The sequence below is a fragment of the Microcaecilia unicolor genome, chromosome 2, assembly GCF_901765095.1.
Source record: "Microcaecilia unicolor chromosome 2, aMicUni1.1, whole genome shotgun sequence".
NCBI lineage: Eukaryota > Metazoa > Chordata > Amphibia > Gymnophiona > Siphonopidae > Microcaecilia > Microcaecilia unicolor.
Genome location: NC_044032.1, coordinates 425,707,268 through 425,722,775, shown reverse-complemented (window position 1 = coordinate 425,722,775; position 15,508 = coordinate 425,707,268). Strand labels below are relative to the sequence as shown.

Here is a 15,508-nt window from a genome sequence, read left to right as displayed (position 1 = left end):
TGGGATATGTTTCCTGTTTTCTTAGTTGCAATTGAGAGCACCATTGCTTGGCTATTTGAAATACTGAAGATTGCAGGCTGCACAATACCCTTTAAGGGCAAAGTACTTGGAACTATTTTCTCTGTCTCCTTCCGCTGGTGGATGGACATAACCCATTGGTCTGGTTTGGAGTGGTCTGATATGATTAAAGGAAAGAAAATTATAAGGTAAGAACATAATTTTTCCATCTAGGTCAGTGAAGTCCACACCATTAACACTGCACTACCTTAACACCCACAGAAAATTATAATACAGCTACCTGGGGAAAGTCTGATGCAAGTTAAATTTCTTTCAGCATTGGCTGATACAAAGAAGAGCCTCATAGCTGCTAGGAACATAATGTGGTACAATTCTTGCAGTTCCTTTTTATTTCTTGCTCAGATTGCAGAGGCAAGTCAGCTGCAATCTTCAAACGAAGACCTGGAGGATGACGAACTGGAAGAAAGATTAGTTGCTGTGGAAAAACTGAAAGAGGAACATGAAGAACAGAAACAGGAACTTGTTAAACTACAACAGCAGGCAAGTTAGTGTATACTGCAGCTCAAAGAACAGCATTTGTTTGATCTAAGGAAACTGAACTTTAGAACAAGGGAGCAGACTCGAGTGTGTATGTTGGGGGGGGGGGGGGGGCTGCATGCTCTGAGGTATAAGACATGGGTTATGTTATAGAACAGACTAGGATTTTGTACGCCACACTTTCAGAACTGCGGGATAGCGGACTTGAAATTTGTATTTCCTTTCGATCAAACGAGAGCAAACTTCAGAGTACTGGCGGCGCTTTGCCGCCAGCGCTGCAGAATAATCTTGATACACCCGCACTTGCACTCCCTCATAGGTAACCTCTTCCTTGTGTTGCCGGTAATGTTGAAGAAATCCATCTTTCTGGGCTGAGTTGAGGAACTTGACAATCACTATTCTCGGGCGCCCTTCTCCGGTTCGGACCGCTCCTAACCGATGTGCATGCTCAAGCTTCACCGGGTCTGGTTCTTCTTCCCGCACTACCATCGGGCTCATCCAGCGTTCCAAGACCCGGCGCAAAGATCTTTCGGGCACTGCTTCGGGAATGCCCAGTAGTCGAAGATTGTCCCGGTGGGACCTGTTTTCAAGATCCTCTAACTTGTTTTGTTGGTCCACCACCAGCTCTCTTAAGCGCGTCAGTTCTACACCATTCCCCTGAGCGCCATCCTCTATATCTGACACTCGGCACTCCAATTCGCCGGTTCTCCGGGTTAATTCCGCCGTTATTTGGGAAATCCCCGCCAACTGCTCCGACAACTGTTGTAGTCGCGGTTCCAGGGCAAGCACTACCGCTTTGGTAAGTTCCGTGATCGCTGCTTCCGTGCAGGTAAGTTGCGGGGCCTGCCCTTGGTCCGCCATTTTTTCTTCAGCCGTTCTGGAGCGTTCCGACCCCTTTTTCGCTGATTTTGCGGCCATCCTATTCTTTGGCGTAAGGTATTTGTCCATAAGACCCACCACTGCACTACCGAGCCAAACTGCAGGTTAAATGTGGATTTTTAATGGCGTTGTCAAAAGATGAGAGTTAGGACCCTCGAGCAGGAGGCAAAACACGTCTGTCTCCTCTCACTGCATCACGTGATCTCCAGACTAGGATTTTGTAAATGGCTCTTTGACGTCTGCCCTGTAAATGGGGAAAAAGTTTCTATTTTTAAGAAATCATCTCAAAACAGAAAATAATCAAGCCATCTGCTTGTACAGAAATGTGCTTGAACAAGAAAGAGTACATTAAAGTATTCATATACCAGTAATTCAAAAGAAAATCAATTCATAAAAGTCCTCAAAATTATGTATGCAATCAATATAGGTTATAAACAAGAAACTCAGGAGCCAAACCATCTAGAAAGAAAATAGCGACAGGTTGAGAACTGGCACACACTCAAATAACTATGTAAGAACCCCATTCCCAGAAACACTGAGAGAGAGAAAAACTGCTGACAACATACAGTGGTTAGCAGATAGAAAAGAATTAAGTTGTGAATGCTGGAAAATATATTTAGTAGATTTATATTTCATAAGAACATTAAAATAGCCATACTGGGTCAGACCAATGGTCCATCTAGCCCACAGGTACCTGGGAGAAACCCAAATAGTAACAACATTGCATACTTACCAGTTCAAGGGGCTTCCCCATATCTGTCTCAATAACAGACTATGGACTTTTCCTCCAGGAACTTGTCCAAACCTCTTTTAAACCCAGATATGGTAACCACTGTTACTACGTCCTCCGGCAACAAGTTCCAGAGCTTAACTATTTGAGCGAAAAACTTTATCCTCCTATTTGTTTTAAAAGTATTTCCATGTAACTTGAGTGTTCCGTAGTCTTTGTGCTTTTTGAAAGAGTAAACAATCGATTCACTTCTTCTCATTCTACACCACTTAGGATTTTGTAGACCTCAATTATTTCCCCTCAGCCATCTCTTTTCCAAGCTGAAGAGCCCTAACCTCTTTAGCCTTTCCTCATATGAGAGGCATTTCATCCCCTTTATCATTTTGATCGCTCTTCTTTGGACTTTTTCTAATTCTGCTATATCTTTTTTTTGAGATACCCCAACCAGAACTGAACACAATATTCAAGGTGAGGACACACCATGGAGTGATACATGGAGATTTTAAAAAGAAATGAGTTCCTAACGGCAATACGTCTTTTCTAAGTCTCCTTAATAATATCAGGAAAGATCCTTGTTTTACAGTTCAAATAAAGATCATCCTTATGTTTGAAAAAATGGTGTAGCGACCAATCCCTATCAGATTTCAAGGCCAATGAAACCACTGAAGTAGCCAAATCTGTATCTGATGTCTCTAAAATATCCAGCACATCTATTAGTCTTTTTTTCTTAGCAACAGGAAGATAGAAAACCTTTACAATAGGTGGAAGTGTTTCAGGTGGCATCTTGAGAATCTCAGTCATATATTTAACAAAAGTTCTAGCAGATCTTAAAGGGTGTTGAGGAAAATCAATAACCCTGAGATCTGAAAATCTAGCTTCATTTTCCAGAGCCTCAATTTTAGCTCTCATAATTGTATCTTTTATTCTCCGAGGACAAGCAGGCTGCTTGTTCTCACGACTGGGTGACGTCCGCGGCAGCCCCCACCAACCGGAAATAAGCTTCGCGGGACGGTCGACACGCAGGGCACGCCCACCGCGCATGCGCGGCCGTCTTCCCGCCCGTGCGCGACCGCTCCCGCCAGTTACTTTTTTTCCGCGACTGAGAGAGTTGTGTTTTTCCCCTCTCTCTCGTTTCAGCCGCCGGATTTTTTCGACCGCGTTTACGCGGATCGTCGCTTTTGGCCTGTTCGGCCTCTTCTTCTTCTTCTTTCTCTTTTATTAAAAAAAAAAAAAAAAAAAAAAAAGAATTTTGCGCGTGTGGAGCACGCGCTCCTTCTTTTCCCTCGCTTTCTAGCGGGGACGCCTCGTTGCGGCCTAGTGGCCGCTCGGTCGGTTTCAGTTTTCGTGGTGTGATTTTAGCCACCATTGCCGACTTTGACTTCGCCGACGCGATTTTTCCGTCGATGTCCTCGAAGGTCCCGAGTGGATTTAAAAAGTGTGGTCGCTGCGGCCGGCCGATCTCGCAGACCGACACCCACGCTTGGTGCCTCCAGTGCCTCGGGCCGGAGCACAATCTCAAGTCGTGCGTTTTGTGTCTCGGTCTCCGGAAACGGACTCAGGTTGCGAGGCAAGTTCTGCGGGACCGTCTTTTTGGAACTTGCGCCGGCCCCTCGACGTCGACCTCGACGGCATCGGTATCGAAGACCGGTTCTTCGGTACCGGTATCGATGCCCGAGACATCGGCACCGATGGCAGCGACCCCAGGAGAACAGGTCCCGTCGGCCCGCCGGTCCGCCGGCGAGAGTGGGGTAGAGAGACCGCGTGGGCAGTCGGCCCCGGTCACTCCCTCAACTCGTGAGCCACGGGACCGAACCCTGTCGGACCCGGTACCCCGAGACCGAGGGGGATCGACCTCCTCCTCCTCCATGCCCTCCGGCACCGGTGACGTGCACCGGAAAAAAGACAAGAAGCGCCGTCACCGGGAGCCCTCGGTGCACCCTGAAGAGGAGTCGACGCCGAAGCGTCATCGCAGAGAGGAGAGATCTCCGTCGGTGGTGGAGGTACCGACGCGTCGGGGTTCCGGCACCTCGGTGCCGTCTCCTGGCCCCCAGCAGCTTCCGGCACCGACACCCTTACCGGCCCCACCGCCTTTCCCGGCAGCGGGCCTGGACGAGTGCCTCAGAGCCATCCTTCCGGGGATCCTGGAAGGGCTGATGCGCCAGGCTGTGCCGGCGCCGGGGGTGCTTGCGCCCTCGGCGCCGATGACTGTGGCGCCGGCGAGCTCTAGCCCGGCGCCGGGGCAGTCGACACCGCCGCCGCTTGCGGTGCCGGTCTCGACAGCCACGCAGGTGGAGTCCCCGTCGACGTCGATGGAGGGAGCTCCGTCCCCGCCGGCGCGGGAGTCCACCGCTCGACGACACCGAGACCTCGGTGCCTCGACGTCGAGCCGGGCCCGGTACCGGACGCAGCTACATGAGCTAATGTCCGATACCGAGGATGAGGACTCGTGGGGGGAAGAGGAGGACCCGAGATATTTCTCCTCAGAGGAGTCTACGGGCCTTCCCTCGGACCCCACGCCGTCACCGGAGAGGAAGCTCTCACCTCCTGAGAGTCTCTCCTTTGCCTCCTTTGTGCGGGATATGTCTATAAGCATTCCCTTTCCCGTGGTCTCTGTGGAAGAGCCGAGGGCCGAGATGCTCGAGGTCCTCGACTATCCATCACCACCTAGAGAGTCCTCCACGGTACCGCTGCACAATGTCCTGAAGGAGACGCTGCTCCGGAACTGGGTGCGACCACTAACTAATCCCACCATTCCCAAGAAAGCAGAGTCCCAGTACAGGATCCACTCTGACCCAGAGCTCATGCGGCCCCAGTTGCCCCATGACTCAGCGGTCGTGGATTCTGCTCTCAAGAGGGCACGGAGTTCGAGGGATACCGCCTCGGCGCCCCCGGGGCGGGAGTCTCGCACTCTGGACTCATTTGGGAGGAAGGCCTACCAATCCTCCATGCTCGTGACCCGCATCCAATCTTACCTGCTCTATATGAGCATCCACATGCGGACCAATGTGCAACAGCTGGCGGACCTGGTCGATAAGCTCCCGCCGGAGCAGTCCAGGCCTTATCAGGAGGTGGTCAGGCAGCTGAAGGCGTGCAGAAAGTTCCTGTCCAGGGGGATTTTTGACACCTGTGACGTGGCATCTCGTGCTGCGGCCCAAGGTATAGTGATGCGCAGGCTCTCATGGCTGCGTGCCTCTGACCTGGACAACCGCACCCAGCAGAGACTGGCTGACGTCCCTTGCCGGGGGGATAACATTTTCGGTGAGAAGGTCGAGCAGATGGTGGACCAACTGCATCAGCGGGAAATCGCTCTCGACAAGCTCTCCCACCGGGCGCCTTCAGCACCCGCCCCCACGGGTGGGCGTTTTTCCCGGGCACGGCAGGCTGCACCCTATTCTTTTGCAAAGCGTAGGTACAACCAGCCGGCCCGAAGGCCTCGCCAGGCACAGGGACAGCCCCAGCGCGCTCGTTCTCGTCAACAGCGTGCGCCTAAGCAGCCCCCTGCGCCTCCACAGCAAAAGCCGGGGACGGGCTTTTGACTGGATCCACGGGAACATAGCCGCCCTACAAGTGTCCGTACCGGACGATCTGCCGGTCGGAGGGAGGTTAAAATTTTTTCACCAAAGGTGGCCTCTCATAACCTCCGACCAGTGGGTTCTCCAAATAGTGCGGTGCGGATACGCCCTGAATTTGGCCTCCCTGCCTCCAAATTGTCCTCCGGGAGCGCAGTCTTTCAGCTCCCTTCACAAGCAGGTACTTGCAGAGGAACTCTCCGCCCTTCTCAGCGCCAATGCGGTCGAGCCCGTACCACCCGGGCAGGAAGGGCAGGGATTCTATTCCAGGTACTTCCTTGTGGAAAAGAAAACAGGGGGGATGCGTCCCATCCTAGACCTGAGAGGCCTGAACAAATTCCTGGTCAAAGAAAAGTTCAGGATGCTTTCCTTGGGCACCCTTCTGCCAATGATTCAGAAAAACGATTGGCTATGTTCCCTGGATTTAAAGGACGCATACACTCACATCCCGATACTGCCAGCTCACAGACAGTATCTCAGATTCCGCCTGGGCGCACGGCACTTTCAGTATTGTGTGCTGCCCTTTGGGCTCGCCTCTGCCCCACGAGTGTTTACAAAGTGCCTCGTGGTGGTGGCGGCGTATCTACGCAAGCTGGGAGTGCACGTGTTCCCATATCTCGACGATTGGCTGGTCAAGAGCACCTCGGAGGCAGGAGCCCTCCGGTCCATGCAGTGCACTATTCAACTTCTGGAGCTGCTGGGGTTTGTGATCAATTACCCAAAGTCCCATCTCCAGCCTACTCAGTCTCTGGAATTCATAGGAGCGCTGCTGAATACCCAGACGGCTCAGGCCTACCTTCCCGAAGCGAGGGCTACCAATCTCTTGGCCCTGGCTTCGCAGACCAGAGCGTCTCAGCAGATCACAGCTCGGCAGATGTTGAGACTTCTGGGTCATATGGCCTCCACAGTTCATGTGACTCCCATGGCTCGTCTTCGCATGAGATCTGCTCAATGGACCCTAGCTTCCCAGTGGTTTCAAGCCACCGGGAATCTAGAAGATGTCATCCGCCTCTCCACCAGTTGCCGCACTTCACTGCTCTGGTGGACCATCCGGACCAATTTGACCCTGGGACGTCCATTCCAAATTCCGCAGCCCACGAAAGTGCTGACGACGGATGCATCTCGCCTGGGGTGGGGAGCCCATGTCGATGGGCTCCACACTCAGGGTCTGTGGTCCCTTCAGGAAAAGGATCTGCAGATCAACCTCCTGGAGCTCCGAGCGATCTGGAACGCACTGAAGGCTTTCAGAGATCGGCTGTCCTGTCAAATTATCCAAATTCGGACAGACAATCAGGTTGCAATGTATTACGTCAACAAGCAGGGGGGCACCGGATCTCGCCCCCTGTGCCAGGAGGCCGTCGGGATGTGGCGTTGGGCGTGTCGGTTCGGCATGCTCCTCCAAGCCACGTACCTGGCAGGCGTAAACAACAGTCTGGCCGACAGACTGAGCAGAGTCATGCAACCGCACGAGTGGTCGCTCCATGCCAGAGTGGTACGCAAGATCTTCCGAGCGTGGGGCACCCCCTCGGTGGACCTTTTCGCCTCTCAGACCAACCACAAGCTGCCTCTGTTCTGTTCCAGACTTCAGGCACACGGCAGGCTAGCGTCGGATGCCTTTCTCCTCCATTGGGGGACCGGCCTCCTGTATGCTTATCCTCCCATACCTTTGGTGGGGAAGACCTTACTGAAGCTCAAGCAAGACCGCGGCACCATGATTCTGATCGCGCCCTTTTGGCCCCGTCAGATCTGGTTCCCTCTTCTTCTGGAGTTGTCCTCCGAAGAACCGTGGAGATTGGAGTGTTTTCCGACTCTCATTTCGCAGAACGACGGAGCGTTGCTGCACCCCAACCTCCAGTCTCTGGCTCTCACGGCCTGGATGTTGAGGGCGTAGACTTCACTGCGTTGGGTCTGTCTGAGGGTGTCTCCCGGGTCTTGCTTGCCTCTAGGAAGGATTCCACTAAAAAGAGTTACTTTTTCAAGTGGAGGAGGTTTGTCGTGTGGTGTGAGAGCATGGCCCTAGAACCTCGTTCTTGCCCTGCACAGAACCTGCTTGAATACCTTCTGCACTTATCAGAGTCTGGCCTCAAGACCAACTCAGTAAGGAATCACCTTAGTGCGATTAGTGCTTACCATTATCGTGTGGAAGGAAAAGCCATCTCTGGAGAGCCTTTAGTCGTTCGATTCATGAGAGGCTTGCTTTTGTCAAAGCCCCCTATCAAGCCTCCTGTTGTGTCATGGGATCTCAACGTCGTCCTCACCCAGCTGATGAAACCTCCTTTTGAGCCACTGAATACCTGCCATCTGAAGTACTTGACCTGGAAGGTCATTTTCTTGGTGGCAGTTACTTCAGTTCGTAGGGTCAGTGAGCTTCAAGCCCTAGTAGCTCATGCTCCATATACCAAATTTCATCACAACAGAGTAGTGCTCCGCACCCACCCAAAGTTCCTGCCGAAGGTGGTGTCGGAGTTCCATCTTAACCAGTCAATTGTCTTGCCAACATTCTTCCCCAGGCCGCATACCCGCCCTGCTGAACGTCAGTTGCACACATTGGACTGCAAGAGAGCATTGGCCTTCTACTTGGAGCGGACACAGCCCCACAGACAGTCCGCCCAATTGTTTGTTTCTTTCGACCCTAACAGGCTAGGGGTCGCTGTCGGGAAACGCACCATCTCCAATTGGCTAGCAGATTGCATTTCCTTCACTTACGCCCAGGCTGGGCTGACTCTTGAGGGTCATGTCACGGCTCATAGTGTTAGAGCCATGGCAGCGTCAGTGGCCCACTTGAAGTCAGCCACTATTGAAGAGATTTGCAAGGCTGCGACGTGGTCATCTGTCCACACATTCACATCACATTACTGCCTCCAGCAGGATACCCGACGCGACAGTCGGTTCGGGCAGTCGGTGCTGCAGAATCTGTTTGGGGTGTAAATCCAACTCCACCCTCCAGGACCCGAATTTATTCTGGTCAGGCTGCACTCTCAGTTAGTTGTTCTTCGTAGGTCAATTTCTGTTGTTTCCTCGCCGTTGCGAGGTTCAATTGACCTGGGTTCTTGTTTTGAGTGAGCCTGAGAGCTAGGGATACCCCAGTCGTGAGAACAAGCAGCCTGCTTGTCCTCGGAGAAAGGGTATGATACAGTGGGGGAAATAAGTATTTGATCCCTTGCTGATTTTGTAAGTTTGCCCACTGACAAAGACATGAGCAGCCCATAATTGAAGGGTAGGTTATTGGTAACAGTGAGAGATAGCACATCACAAATTAAATCCGGAAAATCACATTGTGGAAAGTATATGAATTTATTTGCATTCTGCAGAGGGAAATAAGTATTTGATCCCCCACCAACCAGTAAGAGATCTGGCCCCTACAGACCAGGTAGATGCTCCAAATCAACTCGTTACCTGCATGACAGACAGCTGTCGGCAATGGTCACCTGTATGAAAGACACCTGTCCACAGACTCAGTGAATCAGTCAGACTCTAACCTCTACAAAATGGCCAAGAGCAAGGAGCTGTCTAAGGATGTCAGGGACAAGATCATACACCTGCACAAGGCTGGAATGGGCTACAAAACCATCAGTAAGACGCTGGGCGAGAAGGAGACAACTGTTGGTGCCATAGTAAGAAAATGGAAGAAGTACAAAATGACTGTCAATCGACAAAGATCTGGGGCTCCACGCAAAATCTCACCTCGTGGGGTATCCTTGATCATGAGGAAGGTTAGAAATCAGCCTACAACTACAAGGGGGGAACTTGTCAATGATCTCAAGGCAGCTGGGACCACTGTCACCACGAAAACCATTGGTAACACATTACGACATAACGGATTGCAATCCTGCAGTGCCCGCAAGGTCCCCCTGCTCCGGAAGGCACATGTGACGGCCCGTCTGAAGTTTGCCAGTGAACACCTGGATGATGCCGAGAGTGATTGGGAGAAGGTGCTGTGGTCAGATGAGACAAAAATTGAGCTCTTTGGCATGAACTCAACTCGCCGTGTTTGGAGGAAGAGAAATGCTGCCTATGACCCAAAGAACACCGTCCCCACTGTCAAGCATGGAGGTGGAAATGTTATGTTTTGGGGGTGTTTCTCTGCTAAGGGCACAGGACTACTTCACCGCATCAATGGGAGAATGGATGGGGCCATGTACCGTACAATTCTGAGTGACAACCTCCTTCCCTCCGCCAGGGCCTTAAAAATGGGTCGTGGCTGGGTCTTCCAGCACGACAATGACCCAAAACATACAGCCAAGGCAACAAAGGAGTGGCTCAGGAAGAAGCACATTAGGGTCATGGAGTGGCCTAGCCAGTCACCAGACCTTAATCCCATTGAAAACTTATGGAGGGAGCTGAAGCTGCGAGTTGCCAAGCGACAGCCCAGAACTCTTAATGATTTAGAGATGATCTGCAAAGAGGAGTGGACCAAAATTCCTCCTGACATGTGTGCAAACCTCATCATCAACTACAGAAGACGTCTGACCGCTGTGCTTGCCAACAAGAGTTTTGCCACCAAGTATTAGGTCTTGTTTGCCAGAGGGATTAAATACTTATTTCCCTCTGCAGAATGCAAATAAATTCATATACTTTCCACAATGTGATTTTCCGGATTTAATTTGTGATGTGCTATCTCTCACTGTTACCAATAACCTACCCTTCAATTATGGGCTGCTCATGTCTTTGTCAGTGGGCAAACTTACAAAATCAGCAAGGGATCAAATACTTATTTCCCCCACTGTACATACCTGTAGCAGTTGTTCTCCGAGGACAGCAGGCTGATTGTTCTCACCTTCCCTCCGTCCTCCCCTTTGGAGTTGTGTATTTCATATTTTTTGCTAGTCATTCAACTGGCGGGAGCGGTCGCGCACGGGCGGGAAGACGGCCGCGCATGCGCGGTGGGCGTGCCCTGCGTGTCGACCGTCCCGCGAAGCTTATTTCCGGTTGGTGGGGGCTGCCGCGGACGTCACCCAGTCGTGAGAACAATCAGCCTGCTGTCCTCGGAGAACAACTGCTACAGGTATGTATCATACCCTTTATAGAGGCTGCACATACCTGCATTTGTAGTTTTTCATTTTTAAGTTCCCCATTAATTTGGAGAAATGTTGGTGAGAGGTTTGAAGCGGCCAATCTAACATCTTTTTGAATAGTTTCACATTCCACTTTTGGCTCATCTGAGACATCTTATTCTGTTTACACAAGATCTGGTTGTACTCTGATGGGCTGATTCTCAGAACTCCGGAGCTGTAGGGAACAGGACAGAAAAATAGCTTCCCAATGTGCAACACTAATATCATGCAAATTGTATGTGCGCTGTTAGCATTGAGCATTGGGAAGTTAAGGGGGAGGAATGTGCCTGCTGCATGCGAACAATAGCTGTGCATTAATCACAGGTCTTGTGCGCATGCTCAGTCACAACCAGAGGCTGGAGGCGGTGACAGCAGGGATGGTATCACTCAAGCTAGCTGTGCCCCCCCCCCCCCCCCCCCCCATATGACCCTTCTGCAGTGGGCTTGTCTTATAAGCACTTAGGCAGCTCAGGCTTCCATCTGCTTAGAAGACAAACCAGCAGAGGGAGATTCAGCGGAAATCCTCTTTCAAACCTTTACTGCCATCCCCAAGCTGGTAGTAAGTTTTCTTCAGTAACGGTACCGCTACTTCTGCGCTGTTCTTTGAGGATTGGGGCGGGATACAAGATGAGCTCATTTGTGTACATTTCCATGTAATTCACAGCCATCTTTGGCACGGGTGTTATCTTCCCATGCTAGTACCTTCTGAACATTCTGCACACCCTAACTCCAATTCTAATCGCCTCTAGCACCGGCATTAGAGTCTGAGAATCAGCCCCTGATATTGGTTACCCTTCAGCAGTTAGCTAGATGGCTCTAATGTGCAAAAGTGCTGGGATCACGTTGCAGGCCCTTCTAACTCCACTTTTATATAATTTTTCCTGTTGGATATTCAAGCAATCTCTTCTCAGTTTTCAATTAGCTTTAAGGTAATGTAGTTTTTGTATGTTTGAAAGAATGTGCAGTCAGCTGTAGCATTTATGTAGTTTTTTGCACTGCTGCCAAGAAAACAGGTGAGGCAGGAGTGTACCACTGATTCCATAGTCACTCTGCTGATGACATTGTGCCCTAAAAGACTAGGCTTTGTGTGATGAAATCAGGAGAGCAAGTGCCAGGTGCATGTCATTGGATTGGAAGTCATTGAGAAGTTTGTGCTGCATGGGTCAAAATTTAAGAGATGGACCAGCTTTGGCTCTGGGGCTGTAATTTGCCCTTCCTTGCTTTAACTATTCTACTACTACTATTTATCATTTCTATAGCGCTACAAGGCATACACAGCGCTGTACACCATATACAGAAAAGACAGTCCCTGCTCAAAGAGCTTACAATCTAGATAAGACAGGTAAACAGACAGAACAGTTAAGGGTAAGGGGATAAATAGGTGAGGATAAAGGACAGGGCAAGTGAGTAGTGGTTAGGAGTCAAAAGCAGTGGTAAAGAGGTGGGCTTTAAGTTTGGACTTAAAAACAGCCAAAGACGGGGCTAGACGCACAGGCTCGGGAAGTCTATTCCAAGCGTGAGGTGCAGCAAGACAAAAGGAACGGAGTCTAGAATTAGCAGTAGAGGAGAAGGGGACGGATAAGAGAGATTTATCTACAGAATGGAGTACCCGAGGGGGTGCGTAGGGAGAGACGAGAGTGGAGAGGTACTGGGGAGCGGCAGAGTGAATACACTTATAGGTCAATAAGAGAAGCTTGAACTGAATACGGAAACGGATAGGGAGCCAGTGAAGTGACTTAAGGAGGGAGCTAATGTGAGCATAGCGACTTTGGCGGAAAATGAGTCACGCAGCAGAGTTTTGGACAGATTGAAGAGGAGAAAGATGGCTAAGAGGGAGGCCGATGAGAAGCAGGCTACAATAATCAAGACGAGAGGTGATAAGAGTGTGGATAAGGGTTCTGGTAGAGTGCTCAAAGATGAAGGGATGGGGGGGGGGGGGGGGAACCTAATGTTTTCATGAATTTTGTCCAGCAGACCAGAAACATTTTCTTAATTTGACCATACATTCTTTATAAGTAATAGTATTTTGTTTTTGTTTAATGAATACTTCAATTAGAAATTAAAGAAATTAAATGTTTGGCAAAGCAGCATGTGCATTATATGGCGGAAGCATCTTGTGCTTATTACAGCTTTTCAGTACTTATTCTATTTAATGGGTCCTGGAAGATGTTGGAGAGCTTATTACAACTTTCTCCTTCAGCTGATAGAGTCCCAGGAAGAACTTATAAATCTGAAAATGAAAGTAAACGCACAACAGAAGAATGAACTGCTTTCTGAATCGGAACAGGCCGCTTATACTGATTCCAAGCTTTCTGAGGCCAGTCAGGTAAGACTACAGTTCTTTGAGGGGAAAAAATATTATTGTTCGGAGATAAAATCTTATAGACATCAATAGCTGGGCCTTTGTTGTGGAATAAACTTCCAGGTTCTCTGAGACTATGTGCAAATGTTTCAGTTTAAGTGGTACTTGAAGGCAGCAGCGATTCACAGAGGTACTCCAGATCCATGCTTCTCGCTGCCGCGTCTGGCCCTCCCTAAACAGGAAGTTACGTCAGATAAGGCCAGATGTGGCACAGGGAAGGATCTGGAATGCTTCTGTGAATCACTGCTATGCGTCCCAAAAGTATAAGCTGCTAGCAGTGCACTGCAGCAGCGACGGGGGAAGGAGAAGGAAACCAAAGCGCAGTGATCCTGGACATGTGGCGGGGAGGCTAGTGAAGGGTGCTCAATTGTGGTTGGGTGGCTGGACTCAGGGAAGGGAGAGGTGTGCAGGACATGTTATGGGGGGAGGGGAGCTGCAGGGAAGGCAGAGGTGTGTGCTGGACTTGTGGGAGGAGGGGGCTGCATGGAAGAAAGGTGTGCTGGTTTTGTTGTGGGGGGGCTGCAGGGAAGAGTGAGGTGTGCTGGGCTTGTGGAAGATGAGGGGATACAGAGAAGGGAGAGGTGTGCTGGACGTGTGTGGAAGATGAGGGGATGCAAGGAAGGGAGAGGTGTGCTGGACTTGTGTGGGAGGAGGGGGCTGCAGGGAAGGGAGAGGTATGCTGGACATGTGGGAGGAGGAGAGCTGTAGGGAAGGGGGAGGTGTACTGGACATGGGAGGAGGAGGGCTGCAGGGAAGGGGGTAGAAGTGCTGGGCATGCAGGAGGAGAGAGGGAAGGGAAAAGAAAGAAATGCCAGACCAAGGGGATGAACGAAGTGGGGCTTAAATACTGAATCCACAGCAGGAAGGGGGGATGGGCAGACAAGCAAGCCTGATGGGGGGGGGGAGTGAGAGGGAGAGAAGCTGGATGGGTTGGAGAGAAGGGAGATACGTTGGCATGGGGGAGGAAGAGAAGGGAGAAGCTGGACACAGATGGAAGAAGATGGATAGTGGACATGGAGAGAGAAGTCTAATTGACTGGATATCTTGGTCAGCGTGTTAAGAGAAGACAGCGAAGCAGAAACTAGAGCTTGGGACAAATGATTGAAAAATAAAATGACTAGACAACATAAGGTAAAAAAATAATTTTATTTTTCTATTTTATAATTAGAATATGTCGGATTTGAAAGGGGCATCCTGCCAGAGCCTGTTGTTAGACATGGCTGGGGCCTAGGGCAGAAATTTGGGAGGGGACCCCAAAGCTTACTACCAGGCTGCATCTTCTTCAGCTTCTAGCAGTGTTAGCTGTCTCTGGCCAGGGAGCCAAGGGCAGTTGCTCTAGTTTTACCCCCCAACACCATCCCTGGCATGTGCTATCTTTATATTTTCACAGTGTAGGAAGAAGTGCAGCTTTCTATTTCTCTGGTGTTGTATTACATGCAAGGTCTGTCTTCTCAGGGTTTTGATTGGATTTATATTTATGGCCACTTATTCTGTATTTGGCATTTGTGTTGTGTGTGTGACTGTGGTATTCTGTTAGCATGAATTTTCTATGTAGTATTCTCTAGTGATTTGGTTTGTTCAGGTGTCTTGATAGATGTATTGATATTTTATGACCCCACTGTAATATTTAGGACCCTAAAGTATCAGGTAGGATCATTGTTTTGGATGTTAGTGTTGGTATGGTAGATTTGCGCTAGGTTCTGAGTGACCTTTTGTTTGATAGATTTTTGTATTACTTTAAAATATGCCTGTTATTGAGATAATACTAGAAACAAACATTTTTGTATGGTGAGTTTTATGGGGAAATGTTCTAGATCTGCCCTGCATCCGCTCCTGGAGAAGGGCCAGGGGTTTCTATGGATGCAAATTATTTAGGGGAAACATATGTGTGTTGGGGGACTGTGGCTCAATGGGGGATGAAGAGTGCAGCCTCATGAACTTTTCCTAACCGTCAATATGGTCTACAGCCACTGAAGCCTGCACTGGTACCCTCATTGGAATTATTGGGAGTGGGGCAGGGGTGGGGACGGGGCATGTGTGCATGAGGTGGCAGGGGTTTTTTTCTAGTTCCCACCCATCCAACCTGTTGGCCCACTCAAAAATTGTCTTCTGGCTACACCACTGCTGGTAGCAAAATCCATCACTGCCAATATATATCTTTTCCAGTCTGGCTATGAACAGCTAGAGGCCCCACTATATCCACAGCTATTCTCTCAAAGGTCTCATTGATAATGGGTAAAAGTTTCAGGGGAACTAGAGGATGATCTTGAGTCTTACCCACTCATTGGCATGCATCACAAGTTCAACAGTTGTTCTCTGTTTATCCTGGGCAGTATAAGCTGCTTGCCTGCTCTCCAGG

General features: G+C 50.0%; 1 protein-coding gene across 1 annotated transcript in view; it reads left to right on the top strand.

Moving 5' to 3' along the window:
• The window catches only part of CENPE (centromere protein E), a 466,760-nt gene that overhangs the window by 254,436 nt on the left and 196,816 nt on the right, over window positions 1-15,508 (top strand). The window contains 2 exon segments of the mRNA XM_030192156.1: window positions 421-558; window positions 12,988-13,113. Of these exon segments, the coding sequence (XP_030048016.1) occupies window positions 421-558; window positions 12,988-13,113 (264 nt within the window).